We start from the raw sequence: 23368 nt of genomic DNA, 5'->3' as shown, positions 1-23368 counted from the left end.
CTTTTATATCTTTAAAAAGAATTCATACAATGGCTAGGTATTGAGACAATTTCAAGTAGCCTGCGGGGTCCCTTTTCTGTCTTCCCTTTGGCACCCAATGCCAAGGAGAGACAATAGCAGCCAAATTCTCACCCATATGGGTTTGGCTACACCTTCTCATGGCTTCCCCACGCCCCTGACCGACACTACTGGAAAATTCCCTTGCAAAGAGCTAGAGGGGCCAGGAGACAAGACAAGCGTGTTTTAGGGCCCAAAGATGCTGCTAAACCCAAGACTACTTCCTGGAGACGAGCTTACTGAGTCGACTCCCAAAGTCTGCCGAGTTACCTAACTGGCCTTTCAGAAACAAAGCGAAACACAAGCATCAGAACTCAAACTCCCTGCGCTCCAGGCATCTGGAAGGTCCAGCACAGAATCAAATGGAATCGGTTTGCATTGTAGATGGAGATGGTGGAGTAAGAGGGTATCTGGATTAATTTAAAACTGAGATGCTGACCATCTCCACCTTGCCAGCATGACAGGTTTCCCCTCAAAAGGCAGCTCAGGTATCACTCCTGGGAGGAACAGCCCCTGACCAGCCCGCCTCACCCGAATCCCACACCAGACGGACCCCTCAGCTCCCCATAGCGAGGCACTCAACAGCCTTGTTGCCAGCACATTAGGATGGGTTCCAGTGGTACCCAGATCAGAGGACTCTTGAGACAAAGAGATGACTCCCGGAAGAGCTTAGCACAGGTAAGGATTAGAGAAAATGGCTGTTATTGTAGTAAAACCCTGCCATCGTGGGCACCGGGATGAAATGAATATGCTAAGTGCGTGAAAAGTGACTGAGATGGACTCTGTCCTCCACAGCAGCCTCACCCCGTGTTTCATCGGCTTCACCAGTCACAGGGCAACACTTTACAAAACTGAATGGCTGACCCTGCTCACAGCACCACAGGAAGGTTTATTGTGGTATCACTATTTTATATTATTTCTACTCCTACCTGTGTACTTTTCCACCTTTTATAGTTCCCTGTGTGTCTCCTCCCCAACACCTGTATATTTGTTGTGGGCAAAACAGCCTTAGTCATCTCTGTATCAAAAGTGCCTAAAGTAATTCCTGGAACATATCCAGTTCTTAGTATTCATTTGGCAGAGAAATGAGCAAAGGAATACATACTAACAGGTTAGCTTTTTCCAGCAATCAAGTGTGTCTGCGAGGAGATGCTGGATGTCTCATGTATTTGGATGTGGGGATATGCTTTTGTTCTGGAAGTCAGAGAGGTCACTGAATCATATCTCTACACACTCTTCATTCTACACACATATGTGGGAGGGGAGAGAGAGGAATATATGTGTGCAACTTCTTTCCATCGAGTTGGAACAAGAATAACGTAGGTGCTGGTCACTAGGATGAAAACTGCTTGCTTGAGGGCGAGTGTGTCCGCATCTGAACTAGAACTGGAGGGCGGACTGCTCCGTTAGTAAGTAAGCTCGTGGGCGCTCTCCCAGGGCCATGAGGGGCAGGTCAGGGCATCAGAAGGAAAGTGCCCCTGCTGGGGAGATCCTGGAGACCCAGGTGAGTGATTCATGAGAAAAGCAAGAAGTCACTCCTAGAGGGCATGACCACAAGATCCCAGATGGCAAACAGATTTCATCTTGACTTCTTCCTTCATTCTTAATGATCTGAAGGCCTTTTACAAGCCAGGCACGATTCTAGGCATGAGAACTACCTGCAAACAGGACAAGCAAAGCCCTTTGCCACATGAGCCACAGGGGTTGGGTTCCTCAGCGGTGGCTGTTTCAGTCCTGGGTTTCTGAGAAAGGCACATTAACCCTTTGAGTGCCAACCAATATCCTAGGAACTATGCTAAAATTGCCAAGGCTTTTTTGCTGATTTTACAGCAGTTTAGGAAAAAAATTATGAATTGCAAGTAAATGAAGTTACATATTCAATATCTTCCACAATATCATCATCTTCACAGCAAGAATTGACATATTTAGCAATAGCATCATCACTAATAAAAGCAGACTTAGAACTGGACACTGCAAGAGGAGCGTGATAGCGCTCCCAGCACTTTTGGCGAAAGACAGGAGGAGCGTGATCGCGCTCCCCGGCACTCTAGGGGTTAAGATGCGTTCCAATGGTACCAGCTCAGAGGACTCCAAGCTCCAGGGAAGAGCCATGGTTGATTGGTGGCCAGGGGGAGTGTCAGACAGGAGGATGGGATGGGAGAGGGACAGTATCTTCCAACCCTGCCCAAGCTTCTAGGTGAGCCCCGCAGGTAAGCTGTCAGCTGACATGGTGAGGACACGGAAACTGTGACCCACCGGGGTTAGAGGGGAGTGAGCAGAGGTTTGGAGGGAGAGGAGGTGCAGCAACAGCGCGAGTAGCAGTGGCTTCTGCCTGGTTTCCCACAGCCAGAATTGGTTCTCAAACTTTTGCTGTAGAAAGAGAGGTACTTGAGCTTGGACGGACCTGGAGAATATTATGCTAAGTGAAATAAGCCAGGCAGAGAATGATAGATACCATATGATAGCACTTACATGTGGAATCTAATGAACAAAATAAACTGACAAACAAAATAGAAACAGAGGAACGTACACGTGGAACAAACTGACAGAAGTCAGAGGGGAGAAGGTGGGGCGGATAGGATGAAAGAAGGTGAAGGGATTAGCCGAAGAAGATACATGCATAACCCAGACAGTGGTTCTCAACCTTCCTAATGCTGCAACCCTTTAATACAGTTCCTCACGTTGTGGTGACCCCCAACCATAAAATTATTTTCGTTGCTACTTCATAACTGTAATTTTGCTACTGTTATGAATCCTAATGTAAATATCTGATATGCAGGATGTATTTTCATTGTTCGCAACCCACAGGTTGAGAACTGCTGCTAGAGACACAGACAACCATGTGGTTAGGGTCAGAGGGAAGGAAGGGTGGGTTCTGGGTGGAGGTGGGCAAAGGGGGGGGGAGATATCTGTAATACTGTCAATAAAAATAAAATATAATTTAAAAAATGAAAAGAAAGGGAGATACGTGTTCTGGCTCCCTCTAAATGCTCCTCCATCCAGTGTAGGACGAGAAACACCCATTCTGCAAGGAGCTTCCATGGGGAGACCAGGGGGAATGGGCATGAAGAGGTTAAAATTAGGAAGAAATCACATGAAAAGAGATGGGGACTTAAACCAAAGTGAAAATGTGTGGATTTTCTGGCTTAACCTGCACTCCTGGAGTCCGCAGGATCCATGACGTGTCTGCTCCTCTGATAAACAATGACTCCCTCCAAATGTATATGCCTATTAGAAGTCCAGGACTTCCCAGCTCTCTCAGCCTGATGTCGGTGCCACCGAATTCCTCCCGTCTTTGCGGGCGCCCTGCAGCTGGCGCCTGCTAATGACACCTGGCCCTAATGGCAGGCCGGGACCAAATTCTGCTGAGCAGACAGTTTCTGAGCTTGGTGCAGATTCGAAGATGGCTCATAAAGAAAAAGAATGAGTCAGAAGCTGGTTAGGCATCAATCATTTCGGTCTGTCTCTAAACCTCGAGGAGCGCCAGGCTCGCTCCTCTCTCCTGCAAAGGAGCCTAAAAGCCACTCATCCCGCATGCATTTGCTCCTCTGCATCTCCAGTCTCGCTTCCATGCGGGTTGTAATAAATTGCCTTTAAATTGCTCAGAGACACACAGAAAGGAGTAAGAGGCAGAGAGGGTTATATATGCAAAGCCTGACTGATCTTCAGTGTCATTATTTCAGAGCTTAAGGTTCATTCATTTCAGTGCCTGCTGCTGTGTTCTGGAGTAAGGGGTTGGGGCGGGGGGTCTTGGCAGTACACTGCCTCATTTCCATCATATTTGCCCACTGTTTTAGCCATAATTCTACTCGAAATACGTTAGTATATTCTAGATAGCTGAACAGGCAGTACAAAATGGGACCAGTGACATCCTCTGAAGGAACAATTTTTCAAGGTTAAATATACACCCCTCACACTCAACATTGAAGCCGCAGCCCTTTGGTTGGCAGGCAATCGCTGGTGGGGTGGCCTGGGACTTCCAGGCCTCAGCCCTTCCCTTCCCTGGATAGAGGGGGCCTCAGCCCCAGCCTATTTCTCATTTCCGAACAGGTAAATGGATGGTAGGTAATAAGAGCTCCTTTGAAATTTGCAAGGCAGAGGAAGACATTCACGAGGCTGGGCTAAGAGAAGTGTATGAGACGGCAACGCCACACTGCTGAAAACCAGTGCTGCCAAAGGTAATTTGAAAGGAGCCTGAGCTTTTCCCACAATCTACGTGGGGAAAAGTAAAATGAGGCAAATGGCAAAACAGCATTGCCACCAAAGGACCCACATATTCCAATGATTCTAAGACACCGCCCGGGACAGCAGGTGAATGGGAAGCACACAGTGCGAGCTGGGGACACAGTGCCTTCCCGGCTGCCAGGCTTCGGACTAAGGTGACCTTATAAGGAAAGAAAGTCCCCATTAAGACAACCACACCTTCAGCCAAGGACATAAATGACTTATCAAGCTAGTTTAGTCATGCATGGCATTGCACAATGGCTTGGAGGTAGAAATGGTCAGACGCATTTACATATGCAGAAACAGAGGCAGTTCTTTGTCTGGAGAGCATCCATTAAATGTTTCAGTGCTTATTCGTGAGGATGGTGTGTCAAAGGCCAGAAGAGCTTTAATTTACAATAAAAAAGTCACCCTTTACCGCCACCTTCCAGATGACCTCAGAGACTGTGGGCAAGCCCAGCTCTCTGGTCTGCTTCCTCCTATTGAGAATAAAGTTAACAATAGTACCTGCCCTGCCTACCTCTGGGGGCAGTTGTGAGGATTACACAGGACAGCACATGTGAAAATACTTTCCAAAATCAAAGTATCCCACAGTGAGTATAAAACCCTATTAGGCCACAGAGGTTCATCCACTCAGCCTCCCTCCCCTACCCTGAGGATGAAAACACATTCCGTCAGGGTCAGAGCCAAAAAATTCACCATGACAATGAGCTGCTCATCCTTTAGGAAACACTGAGCAAGGGTCTGCTTGTTTCCCTCACCCTGCACCCCTCGCACAGTGCCTGGCCCACAGAACTGCTCAGTCAGCATCTGTAAACATGAGAGCTCACCTAATACACTACCAACCCTTTGAAACCAAACTCTGGTCTATTCGTAAGTCCCTTGATTTCATTTGGTACCTCATGGCAGAGTTACAGACACTGGGAGAGACCTCCCACATTGTTAAAACAACATATTCATCATCCATCCAGGGCTCCCCGGCTCCCTGCACCATGTGTTCTGAACCCTGTCTCTGTCCCTGACAACCAGCCAGCCCCTTTGCCCCTTATCAGAGTTCATCTTCTACTACTTCCCAACACTAGTTAGACTAGCCGGGTTGGACTCCACTCTCGCCTGAATGTGTTATCTCCACCTGGCTCTCACTGCTGTCTGTTCCCAGGCCAGGAGCACCCACACCCCTCCGTTTCTCATCTCTTACATCTCTCAGGATGCCTTCCCCACTCCTTGAGCCTGAAGAGGCATTTCCCTTGTCTGAACTCCTTCAGTGTGCAGCCCAAGTGAGGACATGAGAGCAAAAGCTGGCTGGGGGACCAATTCTGTGAACAGTGGTGATGGGGAGGTGGGGCAGTTAAGCACCCAGGCTTGTTGGGAAAGCCACTGCCCCATCTGAAAGTCTGGCCCCCGACCCTGGCCCCTCACGGGATACCTGGTCCAGAGCAGGTCCTCAGTGAGCAAGTTTTACACTGTGGGAACCTCCTTCCACAATTCACTGACTTTTCACTGCCCTGAAATAACCTAAAGAACTACTGTAGCTTTGAAAAGAAAGCATGAGAGAGATTCCGATCCCATTTTCAACACCAGCAGAAACAAACCTGAAAACATCGCTGATGTATTTTTACCAAACCACCAAAAACTCACCTTGGTTTCTCGGAGAAGAAACTGCAGGTCCCGCCCACTGAGGATTCCGTGGTTTTTCACATAACTGGGAATATTCTTCGTGCTGGAGCCATAAACGGTAGCATGCACTTCCATGTATGTGTGAATAATGTCCAGGTAGATCTTCTTATTCTGTAGAGGAGACACAAGAGAAAGGCATTCCTCATGTCTTTCCATCCTTATAGCACCTGTCTCAAAGCTGGGGCCACAGGCATGGGAGTTCCTAACACAAATGCTGCAAAAACATTGCAGTCCAACTCCTAAAATTTCTTTCAAAAGTAATTTGACTGGATTTTGAGGGTAAAAATGGTCATATGACAAACTGTACAATTTTGCAAGAAGAAAGTATTATATAGTGACCTATTATTGAATACCAATGCTAGCTCAAGGCCAAATGTTTGGGGGTATCATCCTTGCTTGGTAAATTACCAAGAGACCCAACACTTTGCTTCCGGCTGGTCTGCCTATGGGCGAGGAGATTGGGGAAGGCAAGGTTGGACTTGAATATTTATTTATCCGGAGACACTAAGCTGTCCCCGAGGAGCACAAACAATCCCCAGCTCCTGCCAATGTTTCTAGTGATGCTTAACTCTTCTTGTCGGAACAGGATCCCACCTAATTTGCATCATGAGGAGAGAGTTTCCCAGAATCCACGGTGATTGACTTGGCCGCTGGAGAGAGAAGACTATCCAGGTAGGCAAAAGTGAAAAACAGACTAAGTGTAAACCCTGATGAGCCCTAAACATCTGAGAGTAGTTTTACTTTTATTAGCAGCAAAACAAAACCTCTTTCCTGGACTGAATTTTGAGGCGCATTGTCAGAATCAAAACCACCTGCAAAGCAGAAGCAAGCACACTTCCCTCCTCCGCACGTTTCTGTGGGACTAAGTTGCATAAGCTGGGCTTGTGGGCTGCTTTTCTTTTTCTGTAATTTGAAAGATTCAGCTCTGTAATGCTTTCCAGTTGTATGGGAGTGGGACATGGTTTCCGTGTCTGAGCCTGTCCTCAGACACTCCAGGAAAATGCAGTCATTGCCAGTTTTGTGACTTAGGATGGCAGGGAACATAGGTGTGTGAATGGGAGCGCAGCACGCAGAGCGCAGAGGACGGGCGAACACAGAGGACGGAGGTTGGGTCCTCATTCCAACGACATGGGGAGCACATCAGGAGCGGGGTGCAGGGTCTGCCCTCTGCCATTCACTGTCCTGGTGACAATTATTACAAAGGACTCACAACTTTGGGGGTACATGTTTCAAATCACTATTAAAGTCTTCATGACCGAAAAGCATAGGTCATGTTCTCCAGGCGGACTGTTCGGAGTTAGCCAAGCCCATCTCTGCACCCTAACGTGTGAATACAACGAACACTGTGACTGAAAGCTTAATTTCATGTGCGTTTGGTGTGGCTGGGAGATGGTAAATCCATTACTCCAGAGATGTATGCCCTTGAATTAGTGCAGAAGTGACGGCAAACAGTTTATAAATAGTGACTTCCCCTCCAGAGCTTGAGCCAAATTTAGGGTCACCACTCTGGTGTAATGTAAGTTCATTTGAGGGGTTCTCTGACATAGCTCTTGGGCTAGTTGTACCCTCACAAACCCCTTCTCAGGGACTCCATCTCCATCCTCACCCCTGCCACTGCTGACTGGCTCAGGCTGCAACTGGCCCGGGGTTGGGGGTGGGGGACGACCCATTCCTCGCTGGCCAGCAGCCGGGACAGTGTGTCCAGCTCAGGAAGAGGAGCTGAGCCAACGGCCCTCTCTCGGGAGCTGAATCCTGTTCACAGAGAGATTACCGCCAGATGGCCCTGGGCTTTCGAGCAAGAAGGTCATTTAGTGTTGGAGTCGGGGCAACTACAGACCAGAGGTTAAGTTCAGATACAGTTATAGGCCAGCTGCCAGTTTTGGGGGGAAGAGCTGAGAGAACGGAGGAAAGAGGGAGAAAGAGAGTGACTGAGCCTTAGATATCACCCAGCAACAGTGATAAAGAGAGGCGGGGGAGGGCTGGGCAGAGGAGGAGGGGGAAGGAGGAGGAAGAAGAGGAAGAGGAAAACAGAAAGGAGGAAGATGGGAGATGAAGAGAGACAGGAGAGAGGAAAGAAAGCAGAGACAGGAGAGAGAAAACCCAGAGCTGGGTCTCGTCCCATCCACAGTGGCTCCCTGCCCTCAATTTTCCAGGTCTTTCTGGACCTTTACAGTGACAGCAGCTGCCCAAACTCCCCACCTCACTCTACTGGGTCCATTCCTATCATCCAGAAGGAGGCCTGCCAGGCCATTTTACTGGGCAGGGATCAGGGTAGGGGTAGGGGTAGGGGCAGGAGCAGGCATCTTTCCTTCAAGCAAAAGGAGACATTTCCACGTCAAAACCAGCTGTTAACTAGCGAAGGTGAAGCAAAGGCCCTGAACCAGGTCGGCAGTGAGTGACAAGGAGCACGTGAGTGGTCCCCTGGCTCCTGTCCTGGGTTCGAGAAACACTTGCTGCAGACAGACTCAAGACTAGGATTCTAAGATAAGAGAACAATAAAACACACCTGGGAAGGGAGGGAAGGGAATGCTAGGACACCAGGTATGCCAGAAACCCCAGGGCTCCTCGAAGTGCAACAAGGGGACAAGTTCAGGCAAATACAAGAAGCAATGCAGGAGCTAATAAAGTTTACAAGCTTATTAACACTAAGGCATGTAATTTCATGATCAAGGAAGTCACATAGGTTATCAGAAGGAAAAAGATGTTTCAAACATAACTCTAATCTTTGAAATTGATTGGCCACTGGGTGATCCCACCAGATCTCCTTTTGCCACCTATCAGAGTTCTGTAGAAACTGGCAAGCGTGAACCATGTTATGGATTCCAGGTAAAGGTGATGTGGGAGCCATCCACACTGAGCAACCCCCTCCACGCCTGCCACCCGCCCCGCAATGTTCACGTTCACTGGAGGCTAAAGGAACCTAAAAAGGAATCTCCAGTTCAGAATGGCTGCCTGAACTTCAGGTCCCCAAACCCAGCTGCCTCCGGAACCTGAGTGAGCTGCAGACACTTCCAAGCCCACAGGTAGAAAAGGGACTCCATCACAGCCACTGTCCCAGGGCGGCATCACTGCCCCACCACGCTCCCGGTCTCAGACTGACATTACTCTCCCAGGCAGCTACCCACACGGCACGAGAATCACCTGTCATTCCACACATCAAATCAGCCACCAAGCACTGCAAATGCTGACGCCATAATATCAAAGTTGTCTCTTTCTCTTTAGTTCTTGATCCTCGCTCACCTGGACTGTGCCAAGATTTATACAACCAGCATCTTTACACATCTCTGTGTGGCTCAAGGTGGCACAACTCGTCCATGGTTCCCACAAGTAAGCAACAGCACTGGGACTGACTGCAAAAGTATTTGTATGGCTAAATGCCAAGCAATACTATTCAATGTAGTGTTTATGGACAATATTTTTAATATAGACATTACAAAACCAGGCAAGGGGATGACAGATCCCAACATTGGATAGTAATTACTGAGGAGGGAGGGAGGGAGAGTTTGGAGAGGTAGACGGAGCTTTAATGGTATTTGTAATAGATCACATTCCTCTGTTAAAGAAAAATACTGCAAAAATATGAACATCTGCAAATCTGGGTGGTGGGTATTTTTGCTATAGTTAATACATTTCACAATAAGAGAGAACAATAAAAAAATATATGCAATCAAGAACAGAAAGTAATATGTATCACTTCAAAGCCTGCTCCTTTGCCACCACATGGCAGGCTCAGCTCCTGCCACGGAGACGTTCGAGGGTCCCCTCATGTCTCTCTTTAAGGGACACTGCTATCTTTTGTGTTTAAGAAACGGGTGCTCAGGTTTCTTATTAAGCATGGCCTTGCCTGCCCTTCCCACGGGAAGGCCAAAAGTGGAAGGTGCGGGTCCAGGGGGAGGGCAGCACACCCTCCCCTCCCTTATGGAAGCAGGTGTCTTGTTGATCTAAGACTAGAAAGCCTTCCCGCCCTGACATAAAAGACCAAGGTCAAGGAAGATTACCTACAAATTTGCTGAGACACGGGGGTCTGGCACTGCGTATGACAGCTCAGCACGCCACCCCCGTCTCGGGCCGTGAGAAATGGCTCCAGAAGGTCCCAGCTCAGCAGCTAGCCGCCCCATCATGCTCTCAGTCTCCAGTTCAATTTAAATTCCCATCAAAAACAACCGACCGAACAGATTAAAATTTGAGTCCACCTAGCTGCGAGGGAAAGAGAGCGGGGTTTGCAGGGAATCTCAGCTGCTGGGATACAGCTGTGGGCAGGGCCGTCTGCGGAGCTGGTAGTGAGATTTTTCTGAGCCTGAACAGAGAGCTTCTGGAAAAACGATTCCATCTAACACAACAAGCATGCGATTCTGCAGCAGCGGGAAGGGAAAGGGCAGAAGTGGAGGACCTTCGCTCTTGCTGGGGAGTTAGGGGTGCAGGAATGATTTTTGGCACATGGCAGTATTCTCAGCTTTTGGTTGCAGTGGATACTATGCAGTTTTCTCTCCAGCAACCACCTTGCTCCCCACTGCAGACACACACATCCTGGACCCACATTTCCCCTCCTCCACATGGCACCTTGTGACCTGTTATTTAAAAATGGTACTAAGTCTGCAGCCCTGCCCAGAGTTGGCTGGTCCGTGGAGAGCACCTGGTGCGTGCAAGCCGGTGGGCAGCCTCTCCAGGAAGAGCTGGATGGGTGTGGAAGAGCAATCCTTCCGCAGGGACAAAGCAGTGAGCTCCGAACCTGGCTGCTGAATGAACCCGCTGGGTCCTGCTGCGTGGGGCGGGCTAGAGTCAAAGAAAACGAACGTCCTTACACCAGCGGTTCTCAACCTGTGGGTCGCGATCCCTTTGGCGGTCGAACGACCCTTTCTCAGGGGTCGCCTAAGACTATCCTGCATATCAGATATTTACATTACGATTCATAACAGTAGCAACATTACAGTTATGAAGTAGCAACGAAAATAATTTTATGGTTGGGTCACATGAGGAACTGTACTTAAAGGGCCAGAAGGTTGAGAACCACTGCCTTACACAGACAAGGCCAAAGGTGAGGGAGCTTGCGTCCTGGCAGGCCTTGGTCCACAGTTCCGGTTACTCCTCAATCCCGCTGCGCTCCTGCTCTCCCCTGGGTTCTCAGAGGCAGCTCAGAGGCCGCTCACCCCACTCAGGCCCCTGCTAGTAAAACTGGGTTTTGTCATTTCGGCAGGAAGAGTCCTGACACTTGTGATCGAATTCTTTAGTCTAATCCTTTATTCTGACCATCGTAAACTTTAAATCATTTTTAAAGTAGTAGCTTCCACATTTCCCCCCACACATACAGAAGCTGGTCCACTCCCTGGTTTTACAAACATATAAGGATGAATCATGTTTGAAGAAACACAACGCCATCGAGTATGCCTTGCCCCAACCTAGCCACAGAAGCTCTTTACGATCTACTGCTGTGATGTACTAGTAACTACTTGAAAGACTGGGTTTGGCCTGTCCACTCCAGTGAGTGAAGATCTTGTAAATCTTTCTCTACAACCAGCCTCCTTCATTCTCTCTGGGCGTCTGTCCTGGCCTGTTCTGCTTGAACAGCTGTCATCTCTCTGAGCAGAGCTCCTTGTCTGAATGGTAGCACAATGTCTGAACCGTCTCATTCCCCGACTGCCTGCTCTTCTTTCTCCTTCTCACATGGTGTCACACAAGCCGGGCTGCCCTCCACTGCAGGCTGGGAAGAAGCTACTCCATGGGATGGGGAAATGGGGTCCCATTCCTAAAGAGCACCCCAGAAGTACAGGGGCTCTAGATCTTTCTGAGGTGAACCAGCGCCAATGAAGCAAGAAACAGAAAGGAGCAGGGAAATAAGAGTGCCCTCTTTACTCTCTGCTACAGCCGAGCCAGGGGGTCCAGAGGGCCCAGTGCCCACGCTGTGTCCGCGGGGGTCCTGTGAGCAGGCCCAGCATGGTCACACGCTCTTTCACATTATCGTGCACTTCTCCTGGTCCCTTCCCTTTTCCTTCAGCCTTACTGCCTGGCCTTGCACCTCCTGCTCTAATAACTAGTCATGTTTGACTCTTTGCCTCGGGGCCTGCTTCCTAACGGCCCTGGGCTAAGACACTGATTCTGGGTTCTCACCCCTTCACCCCACCCTCCTCAGTGCCACTAGTTCCCCAAACTGAAGATTCAGTTCCCCCCTAGGAAGTCTTCAAAGGCTCCTCATGGCACTGAAAGACCATCGACGCAGCTGTGCACGTCCTGCATGACCTGGGCTTCTAGAAGCTCTCCAGCTTTATCTCCTACTACAGGTGACCCCTGAACAACGCAGAGGTTAGAGGTGCCCACCCCCTGCGCAGGAAAAATCTGCGTATAACTTTTGACTCCCCAGAAAGTTAGCTGCCCCTAGGTATCTGTGGGGGATTGGTTCCAGGACCCACGCAGACACCAAAATCCAAGGATGCACAAGTTCCCTATAAAATGGTGCGGGACAATGCATAGTCAGCCCTCTGCATCCATGACTCCCAAATATGGATCAAAAACAGTACAGGTGCCCTGGCTAGTGTGGCTCAGTTGGTTGGAGAGCTGTCCCATGCACCGAAAGGCTGCCGGTTTGATTCCCGGTCAGGGCACAGACCTAGGTTGCGGGTTTGATCCTGTGTGGGGGTGTGTACGGGAAGCAATGGATAGATGTTTCTCCACACATTGATGTTTCTCTTTCTCCTCCTCTCTCTAAAATCAGTAAAATATATCCTTGGGTGAGGATTAAAAAAAATTACAGGTATTTATTGAATAAAGCTCACGTGTAAGTGGACACCCGCAGTTCAAACCTGTGTTGTTCAAGAGTCAACTCTGTTCCCTCTTCTCCTCTACCTCCACTTATTCCCCACTCCCAAACCTCTCCTGCACTGGCCAGCCACTGTCTCCACCATGTATGCCCTTCTTTCTTCCTTCCTTTATAAGTTGGCATTCCCCGGCTTGGCCAGGTGAAGTTAGCTGCTAATGTCCTCTGCTGTGTGCATGCCTCAAGCTACAAAATCAAAAGAGCCAACTAGTCTTTAAGTTATAGTCAGTCAAATAATCTCCTTATGGGACAGCAGAGGGACCTGGGCCTGGGAATGGAAAAACACCAAGTGGCCAGGAAGCCAGTGAAGACCAGGTGGCCAGAAAGAAAGCCAGATAAGCTGGTTGCAAGAAGTCACCACCCTTCCACTCCCTACTCAAAACACTGAGGTGGCTGATTTTATCTCCCTGCTAACTGCCTGCTTCCTTGCAGATGTTGAAAACTACTGACCCCCACATGTAGTTATCAAGGTTTGATGGCTATCGGACCCTCCTGGGCTGGTGGTAGTGAGCACACCTCCATCTTGCTCACACAGAGGTGAGAAGAAGTTACCAGGCAACACAGCTGGAAAAGGAAGTCACCTGACTCTGAAATGGAAAATTCCACAAGCCCGCCTTTTAAAAACAGCCTGCCTTTAGACGCAAGCCCACTTTGTCCCCAGCTTGTAAAACAGCCAAGCAAAGTAGGAGCCAGTTCAGAGGCCCTTCCTTTCCTCAGTGCTGCCTCCCTTGTACTCGAACACAAGCTTAATAAAATCTGTCTGGATATTTCTCTGGGGTTTCCTCTTGATTTCTATCTTGGGGAACCCAAGAACCTCAATGCTGGTAATACTTTCTTTGCTTCTGCACTTTTCTGTAAGTCTATTCCTGGTTCCTAACCATTTCCAGTTTGGTGCCAACTGACCGGAATTGATATTTGCTCAAGTAAACTCCTAATTAATATTATAATATTATATTATATTCATCGTCGATTCAACTTCCTTTTAACATAGTCACCAAGTCAAAGGTTCTCTCTTAGGAGTGGAGAGGTTTCAGGAAGGGAGGGAGGGAGGGGAAAAGGGAGTAAAAAGGGAACCATCCTCATCTGTCTGCTCCTGGAGGCTGCATACACTTCAGAAAGGATGGGAAAGTCTTCTATTCCGAGATGAGAAATACAGTTCTAAATGCAAATCTGTGAACTTCAGCAGTGACGCAGGAACCATTTACATTATGGAATAATTTCAAGTCTTTGCAGTCCTTGGCTCTTTTATTTCCAAGCAACCTCCCAAGGTAAAGGTGTGTGTGTGTGTGTGTGTGTGTGTGTGTGTGTGTGTGGTGGGGGGGGGCTGGTCTTTGTTGTGTCCCATTGAGGCTCCTAGGGATTTAGAAGACTCCAAGAAGCTAACATCCTCGAAACCTGGCCACTTCTAACCCCTCCTCCCCAAACCCTTCTCTCTCCAGGGCTCAATAACTGCAGTGGGAATATTATGAGAACCTCACTCTTTTGTCTCCAATGGGTCCATGGGCAATAAAAATAAGGGAATCTGCTTCCTTTTGCTGGACTGAGCTCCACACTTAATAATGACAACTCGTCTGTGGCAGTGGGTGGACAGGCTGCGTAAGTGTGGTATGAATGAGTGGTTCTAGAACCTACCCACCTTTGAGCTTTAGGAGGAGAACAAAAAATGGATGGGAAGCAAGTGAAAGGGAATAATATGCACAAGCATGTTGCTTATTATTCTTTATTATCTGGTTAGGTGAGAATCATGGCCTCTGGCCTAAAGAAAGAAACTGGGAGACCTCTGAGACTGAGTGGGTAATGCAGAAAGAGCAATCAGCCCTATTTTGTAACTTGATGGATTTATAAATGAGGAATAATATAACTTCTTAGTTATATTAGACACCTTTTATACATGCTGGGCTAGAATTGGGGAAAAAAAATATATGTAAAAGATGCTTACCTATATACTTCCTTCAAAATATACGGTGGCAACGTTGTCCCCAAACCATAAAATGGGACAAGTTAGAAATGAGTCCCCGACCAACTTACACAAGTGCCCACGCTCCCTCCAGATCTCCCCTGTGAACTGGCTGGTGAGTGAGTGCATCTCCGTCTCCCCAGCACTTCCAGGTTCTGCTTTTCTCTGCCTTAGCAGCAGAGCTTTCTGCTACTTAACGAATGCCTCTGAAAGGACCCCGGGGACCCGTCAGCCGGTCTGTGAAGACAAGATGCCATTTGACATGACCTCTTTTCTGCTTTGAGAAGGGCAGAAGGTCTTCAACTTGTAAAGCTGGCTTCTCTCCCCCACCCTGCTCACCCCCAATGCAAATGCAGCCAGTTATGGAGAAAGATGCCGCTTCCTCTGCTCTGGCCGCGGGCCTGCAGCGACAAAGCCCGTCAGCTCTGCTACTGCGCTCAGAAGACAGACTGAGGATTGACAAGAGGCCACTGCAGCCCAAATGTGCCACCAGCCCCTTCGGGGGCTTTGATACCAGGCCCATCTGGGTAGTAATCACAGAAAACAGACTATTCAGTGACAAACAGAAAGGTGTCACAATGGAACCTACAAGCTGCCTTGGCAAAACTGAAGTTGCTTTTTTTTTTATACAGTCCCTGGGGTCGGTGAATTGTGGACTGAATGGACGTAACCTGTGAGTCTGTCTCATCCCTACCTGAAAAAGTGGAGGTGATATCCCGATGAGCTTTGGCCAGTGCCTGCCAATCAGATGCTATCTAAAGGCAAAGGTCACTCCTCAGGGCCATCCCGTGGGTCTCCAGGGGAGGACTGGGAGCGCCGCCTCAGCAGAGCATCATGGTCATACGGTGGAGGGCAGAATGGGCATGAACATGGGCATCTCCCACCAATTAACGGGAGGCCCCAGAGGAAGCAACCAAACAACGGGTACCCAGTACCCTCCAAAGTGAGCAGCCAGCCCCTCCCAGCCCTCCAGAAGGGAGGAGGAAGGCCATCCTCGGGGAGCTGCTGGCTGGCTTCCCTTATCCACCTAACCAGGTAAGAAGGGCCTCCAGGATCACTTGGGGAGCTTCACCTGCCTCCCTGCTAATTGCTGGGGCATGCAGATTGGCTCAGACTCAAGACTTGAAATACCTATGGCTGGAGACTGGGGTGGGAAAATGCCCTGTGGAAGGAGCCGAAAGCAGGGCCTGTTCCCAGGTAGGCAGAGCTCCCAGAGTTCCTCAAAGGAATGGGCGCTTGTTTCCTTGGTGCAGGTGTGGGCTGCACAAGGCCCAACTGGGTCCTGCTGGGAGGACCACCAGAGTGTGGCTGAGGAGACCAGCCTGCAGAGGGAGCCAGGCCGCCAGCCTGAGGTGGCACTGCCTGTGATAAGGGAACAAACCACTGCAGGTGAGTGGTCCATGGAGGAGGGGGACCTAAAGACCCGCAGCAGTCCCGCCAGAGGACAGGCTCAGTGTCAGCCACCCACCCACGAAGCACTAGTCCTAGATGATGCCAATTCTATTCCTACAAGAACCTTCCCACCGCTTGGCCCACCTTCTTCCCTGTGTCTGTGGAAGGACTATAAACAGCTGGTCTGAGGGATGGAAAGACATCAGCGAGGGGGAGATGACGATCTGCAGGCTGGGGGCCCACCTCCACTCCAGGCTCCGCAGGCAAGCAGCACTTAGAAGTGGATGGTGGAGCTGACCTTGAAATTATGTTGTTTTCACTATTAAACGGAATTGTAGTTCCATGAAACTGGAGTGGACACTTTAACTATTGCAGCTGGATTGCTCTTGGAACAAAAAGTCACAGAAGGGTTTTCTATTATTTGTGAGTTACAGGACCTGCCCGAACTTGTATCAAGTGGCAGGAAAGAATAACTACAGTTCAAGGGAGAAAAAGTTGTTTCTTGCATGATTTCAATGGAGTCTCACTCTTTCAATTTCATGGTTACATATACAAGGTGACTTTAGGTGGAACATGGATACATTTTTTAAAATTTAATAGCTATAAATCTATTTATTTGTGGTTTAGAAAAACACATCCATGTGCATAGCTAAAGTAATTATGTTAAAGACAAGTGCGTTAAAATTATTAAGACATTAATAATAGTCCAGGTGGGATACTAACAAAACGCCCTGACTTTCCTTTGGAAACTGCTACCTAAGAGCAGGAGAGGACAGCCTCGTTCTACAGGCGAGGAAGGGCTGCCTTTTGCCGTTTCACCGAGCACACTGGTGGCAAGACCATGGCCAGGGGACTCGAGGCCACTCCTTTTACCATTCAGCGGGAAACAGAAAGGCAAGCAGCACAAGCACATGCTTCTGAGCAGCAAAAATTCAGATAGCTGGAGGGGAGAGCGTGGTCCAAACCAAAGAAAAGAAGGTGGTAAACATTTCCACTTCAATGTTGTCTCACTTTGCAGAAGCCCAGGGATGGAAAGCAACCTCATGTACAAGGCCTTTACCCAGCAGCTGTCACCTGCAAACTCCTCATCCTCTCACACCAGGCCTTCACCCAGCAGCTGTCACCTGCAAACTCCTCGTCCTCACACACCAGGCATTCACCTGGCAGCAGCTCTCACCTGCAAACTCCTCGTCCTCTCACACGAGGCCTTCACCCAGCAGCTGTCACCTGCAAACTCCTCGTCCTCTCACATCAGGCCTTTACCCTGCAGCTGTCACCTGCAAACTCCTCGTCCTCTCACACCAGGCCTTCACCCTGCAGCTGGCACCTGCAAACTCCTCATCCTCTCACACCAGGCCTTCACCCTGCAGCTGGCACCTGCAAACTCCTCATCCTCTCACACCAGGCCTTCACCCTGCAGCTGGCACCTGCAAACTCCTCATCCTCTCACACCAGGCCTTCACCCTGCAGCTGGCACCTGCAAACTCCTCATCCTCTCACACCAGGCCTTCACCCTGCAGCTGGCACCTGCAAACTCCTCATCCTCTCACACCAGGCCTTCACCCTGCAGCTGGCACCTGCAAACTCCTCATCCTCTCACACCAGGCCTTCACCCTGCAGCTGGCACCTGCAAACTCCTCATCCTCTCACACCAGGCCTTCTCCCTGCAGCTGTCACCTGCAAACTCCTCGTCCTCACACACCAGGCGTGCACCCTGCACTGTCACCTGCAAACTCCTGGGTGGATACCATGCAGGAAGCTCCTCTCTCCTGTGAATTTCTCAGGTTGTCTGAAGAAGTCTTTTTCTTCCTTAGGTGAGGCAGAGCAAGGATATTCAGAGAGAAGCGTTTGGGAGGCAGAAGGCTTGGGTACAAGCCTTAGCCCTCTTGGAACTGCCTAGATAAGGCTGGGCAACCCACTTCATCTTTTGCAATGTCAGGTTCCTCAGCTGTAAAATGAGGGGCTTGTTGGTTTGAAGGTCCTTGAGCCCCAAAGTCCATGATTTTGATGTATGACTCAATGCAGCTTTCTCTCTGCTTTCCCAAGCGGGAGACAAATTAGTCTACAAAGGAAAGCAGGCACAGGCTGCTGCTGACTACTCCGACCCCTTTCCCACCAGCTCACCTGTCCCTGGTTGTTAACTTGAAGCTGCCCCCTCTTCAGAGAGCTGCCTCCGTGAGGGCAATGACTGACTATTAGGGTGTTAGAACCAGAAGACCCTGGTCTCCAGATGGGGCCAACTCTGGAACTATGCACCCTTCAGTTCCCCAAAGAGGCGAGCTGAGGCCGGTCTCCCACCAAAAGCCGAGAGTACCTGGAGCATTTGACCCCCAAATGAGATTGTTAACACCCCCTCCTTTAGGTCAAAGATGACTTTCAGTAATAACCATAAAATGAAATGAATAATTATGGTCAGAAAAGAAATGCAGAGTTTTCTGAACATTGCATTTATCATGACAATAACAAAAAAATTACCATGTGAAAACAAAAAATAGATTAACACCTTTTAATGACTTTAATGTATTTTTCTATAAAGAATATCTTCTATGCTGGTCTCTCTCAGTAATAAATAACAACATCACATTGTCTGATTTTGATTGTTAACTTCTCTACATCTGCCATTGACTCCATCAGGAGCAATGCACTTCATGTATTCATGTTAACAGTGTCCATTTACCTTTAGCATCACTTACAGAGGAAGACTTTTTACTAATTTCCAGAAGTTTCTTTCATATGAAGCAAGATATACAAGAAGACACAAAGTGACCTGCAGACTGCACATCCTCCTGAGTTATCACCGCATGCCAGGATGAAAAGTAATTGCCTTCCTGCCACTTCTAACTCTTCCACATGTAATTACCTTACAGCCAGGGGGGGAAAAAGATAGTACCTGTCTCTAAAATCACACCTGGCAGCCCTGAAGGGCATATCTGACATGCGACTATGTGAAAATCTGGGAGGTGGGGTAAAGGAGAAAGCCTGATTTTGCTGGGAAACAGGCAGGAAAGACTGAACAGGAGCCAAAGCTCACATTTACAGGTAGGTGCTAGCCTGCTTCCTTCATTCCAGAGAGGCAGCCAGGGGCCCAACCTTTCTGCTGGACCCTCCCCCTACTGACCCCGCCCTCCTGCTGGCCCTTCCCTCCTGCCAGCCCCTCCCTCCTGCTGGAATAGGAAGGGAAGCCTGAGTTCCAGGAACCCACACCAGCACAGTAGTCAACAGGGCACTGAACAGGCAAGTGCTTCTTCCTGAACCCTGTAGAAGTAGGGGAGTGGGGGGAGAGAAGGTGCGACTGGTTCCATTAATTTGATTCTGAATTATACAAAACACAAGACCAGGTCAAACTGTGCTGTGGAGAAACACGCCAACAAGCAGTCTGGGACTGAAAACAGTTTCATTTAGTGCCTCACTTCCTACCAGAGAATTAATGAAATAAACCTACCATAGCATTGGAAGGTGTTCTTCTCTTTAGAACCCTAATTAGTAATAAAAAGCATCACTTTGGGGACACCAGGACAGCCACAGAGATTCAGGTAGGCCACAATTGTGCTCCCGGTGGCATCCCAAGTCCTGACGGCAGGGTCTGCACAGGAAGATGACAGAACCCAAGTAAGATGTCACTTTGTGCTGGAGCTCTTAGTGCTGGATGCTCATGTGCAGGGTCCACAGCACTGCCTCAGAAAGATGGCCCTTGTGCTTGGTGGCTCCAACCAGCAGTTGGCATTCAGTGCAAACACCGTCTCCCAGAATGGACGGCAGAGGTGGTCACCTGTCACCAGCCTGCCTCCTCATTCACAGTAAAAGAGGGGAGGGCTGGTCTCTGCCTGTGAAAGCATTTCCGCGGGCAGGCCAGCCCCATGCTGATCTGAAGTCATAAGGCCTTTTCTGGGGACCCGTCCACATTTATGTACAGTTCGGGGTGAAGAATGAGGCAATCTGGGTTTTTATTCTATCTGAAACTAACTGCTGGGACCTCAGGCAGTTCCGAAGCTCCTGTGTTCTTACCTGTAAAATAAGGGACTATTAAACCTGTCCTATTATCACAGGCACGGCCACAGAAACAATGAGACTCTGTAAGTGAAGGGAAGGGGTCCTATTCCCACACTGTCTGACACACAGATTCACACCCTGCACCTCCACTGTACCTCCGGGTGCCACTCGGAACGTGGTTATGGCAGAAGCAGGGTACCCCACTGACCTGGGGTGCAGTGTCTCACATGGTGGACCCCTCACTCACCAAGGGGCCTCTGTCCTCAACACTGGGCCTGTGACGAGAGAATCCCACCCCGGGGCGGGGAGGGGGCCGGGGGTGGGCTGGCCGCTGGCCCCGGTTGCCTCCGCCTTCCACATGGCTGCTTCGCATTTCTAGTTTTCAGCCCTAGAGCATAAGGGCTGCACTTGTTAAACTTCCTCTCCAAGGCAGCCAGCCTAGTGCCATATGCATTAATACCCACAACTTCATGATGATGGATGTGTCAGTTTGTCATAATGTGCATAATCTCTCCCCTAAGAATAGCAAGTATCGACACATCTTTGTTGGAGAGGCTGGGCCCTAACGTGATAAACCAGGCCATTTAAAATATAAGGCTCGCTCTCAGGCTCCTTTCTGCCCTGTTCCAATCAAACTAAGAACAACCTTGGAAATTCCAGGCGTAATCTCCCTGCGCTGTCTGAGGAAGCCACAGCGCACAGACTGAGCCTGACTCCTGCACAGCAGTGCAAACTCTCTTTAGAGGACTCTAACTGCTGGTTTTAAGTGAAGGATTGATTTTAGGACGGAAGCTAAAAATACCCCCTTCCCCTCTCCTTGAAATAAATCGTAGGCCTCTGGAAATTTCTTCACTTCGTTCCTGACTTTTTGAAAACATCAAGATAGCAAAATAAAAGTGATCAGCCTAATTAGCACATATTTGAATCTAAAATGCTGCAAATGAGTATATTTGGAAAGGGGAAGCAGCTAGAGTGTCTAATTTAGAAGCAGGAGTTTGGAAACCATGAAAATACACTGGGAGAGTGAAGCTGAGGTCGCACACGTGTCCATTATTTTGGAAATTAATCTCTGTCACACTTTCAGTGGTTCTCAACCTTCCTAATGCTGCGACCCTTTAACATAGTTCCTCATGTTGTGGTGACCCCCAACCATAAAATTATTTTCGTTGCTACTTCATAACTGTAATTTTGCTACTGTTATGAATCATAATGTAAATATCTGATATGCAGGATGTATTTTCATTGTTCGCGACCCACAGGTTGAGAACCACTATCCTCCTATCTCCCACTCAATCAACACCTCTCTCCCACACCCCTCCCGTTTCTTGGGCGCTGTGCAAGTTCTGATGCTCTGCCCCAAACCAACGCTCATTATACCCTCCCCAGGGAGGTCCCGGGAAAGGGTGAAGGACCTGGAGTCAGGTCATTTGGGTTTGGGCTGGGCTCTGCCACTTGCTGGCTGTGCCCTTGGGCAAGTGGTTCACCCACTGCATCTGGATTCCTTAGGTAATAACCACCTCCTCTTCCAGAGAGGCCCAGAAGACCCCCTGAGAGGATGCGGGTAAGTGACTTAACTAGAGAGCTGTGCACACTTAGGAGTCTGCTCGGGACTTCTTGTGCTCTGGACCAGTCAAGCCTTTCTTCTCTATCCCATGCCCCGTCAGCTAACTGCGGTCTCCATTTTTGTTCAGGAGATTCTCCTGCTAAGGAATGCTGCCTGCCCTGTACCACCGCAGGCAGGCCCCTCTGAAGCACTCTGCTTGGCATCTCTCTCTTCACTTTCCTCAGGTAGACCACTGATAGCTTACCCCCACCCCCCCAGCCAATGGACCCTAATCCCCTCCTCTGTACTGTCTCCACCTTCTTAACCCTTTGAGTGCCAACCAATATCCTAGGAACTATGCTAAAATTGCCAAGGCATTTTTGCTGATTTTACAGCAGTTTAGGAAAAAAATTATGAATCGCAAGTAAATGAAGTTACATATTCAAAAACTTAAGGAAACCTTTACTACATTGACATATTTAGCAATATCATCATCACTAATAAAAGCAGACTTAGAACTGGACGCCATTTCGAAGCTTTGATAGCGCTCCTGGCACTTTTGGCGAAAGACAGGAGGAGCGCGATCGTGCTCCCGGGCACTCTAGGGGTTAAACCCTGCCTGAAGGTGTGCTGCATCTCCTTCCCCTCCTTGATGCCAAGCTTTGGTATGGGGGCAAGGACCTAGTCACATACAATTCCGATCATGAGTCCACACCATCAAGAGATGCTCCATAAACAAACACCTGCTAAATGAAACAGGTATCCTAGAGGCAAAGGTCTCTGGGCTCTGAAATAAAGAGAAAGAGCAGCAAAGATGTGAGAGTTGGTGTAACTGATACTGAAGAAGGGATTTTTCTCCAGGAAAAGAAACCGTGTGGAGGGGTGGGAAGAGGCCCACATCACCAGAGACATTTAATTAGAATATCATCGTTTAATGTTTTAAACTATGAACTCTGACTACGTTAGCAAAAATCAGTGACCATGATCTCACTTAGCTTTTTCTGAAGGGGGACTAAGAATATACATCATGTGACTTAAATTTGTCCTGAGTGGCAGGCAGAGGACTCCGTGAAGAGATATTCATGGAAAGAGGCAGATTAAAGCCACTCAAGAAGCCCGTATCTGAGATGGTTACAGTGCCCTGTCATGTAATTCAAAATAAAATCTCATTTCTGAAAGCAAGAGAAACATACATGTTGAAATAATGAAAATAATTTCTTTCTGTATTTTCTGATTTTGAAAAGTAGTTGAAATATATCTTTTGTTTCTGGTGTTTGGTTTGTTGGAGAGCACCATGGTTTTGCTGGATCCTCACATACTGCAACTATTGAAGTGGACCGCAAAGGGGGTACACAGGAAGATCCCCTGGGGTATAAGGAAAAAAATGGAAATGTGTGCTTATAAAACATTTTCAATGTTTTTATAATAATGTACATAACATTCTGACATTACTGTACATTTTATCGGTAAATTAATATCCACAGATTGGCAGGGCTAGCTCAACATTTTTTCACTGATATGGTTGCAACAATCAACCACAAACTGAAGACCAAGTGGCATTCCATCCCTGAACAGAAGAAGTTGCAGACAGCCCTAATAGGTTTGGCTCAGTGGATAGAGCATTGGCCTGCGGACTGAAGGGTCCCAGGTTCGATTCCGGTCAAGGGCATGTACCTTGGTTGCGGGCACATCCCCAGTAGGGGGTGTGCAGGAGGCAGCT

At 48.7% G+C, this 23368-nt stretch overlaps 1 protein-coding gene and 1 long non-coding RNA gene across 3 annotated transcripts in view; one reads left to right on the top strand and one right to left on the bottom strand.

The window, feature by feature from the left end:
• MGAT5 (mannosyl (alpha-1,6-)-glycoprotein beta-1,6-N-acetyl-glucosaminyltransferase) overlaps positions 1–23368 on the bottom strand; it is a 302502-nt gene that overhangs the window by 34054 nt on the left and 245080 nt on the right. For both annotated transcript variants that reach the window (XM_005868854.2, XM_005868853.2), the window contains one exon: positions 5920–6069. In XM_005868854.2, the coding sequence (XP_005868916.1) occupies positions 5920–6069 (150 nt within the window). The remainder of the gene's footprint in view (positions 1–5919; positions 6070–23368) is intronic.
• On the top strand, positions 9187–13536 carry LOC106726532. Its single transcript, XR_001362600.1, has 2 exons — positions 9187–9285; positions 13199–13536. It is a non-coding gene; the product is annotated as an uncharacterized LOC106726532 (long non-coding RNA).

This window comes from Myotis brandtii, unplaced genomic scaffold (assembly GCF_000412655.1).
Source record: "Myotis brandtii unplaced genomic scaffold, ASM41265v1 scaffold278, whole genome shotgun sequence".
NCBI classification, from domain to species: domain Eukaryota; kingdom Metazoa; phylum Chordata; class Mammalia; order Chiroptera; family Vespertilionidae; genus Myotis; species Myotis brandtii.
The sequence above is the reverse complement of the archived record's forward strand: the minus strand, read 5'-3'. Positions and strand labels throughout refer to the sequence as shown.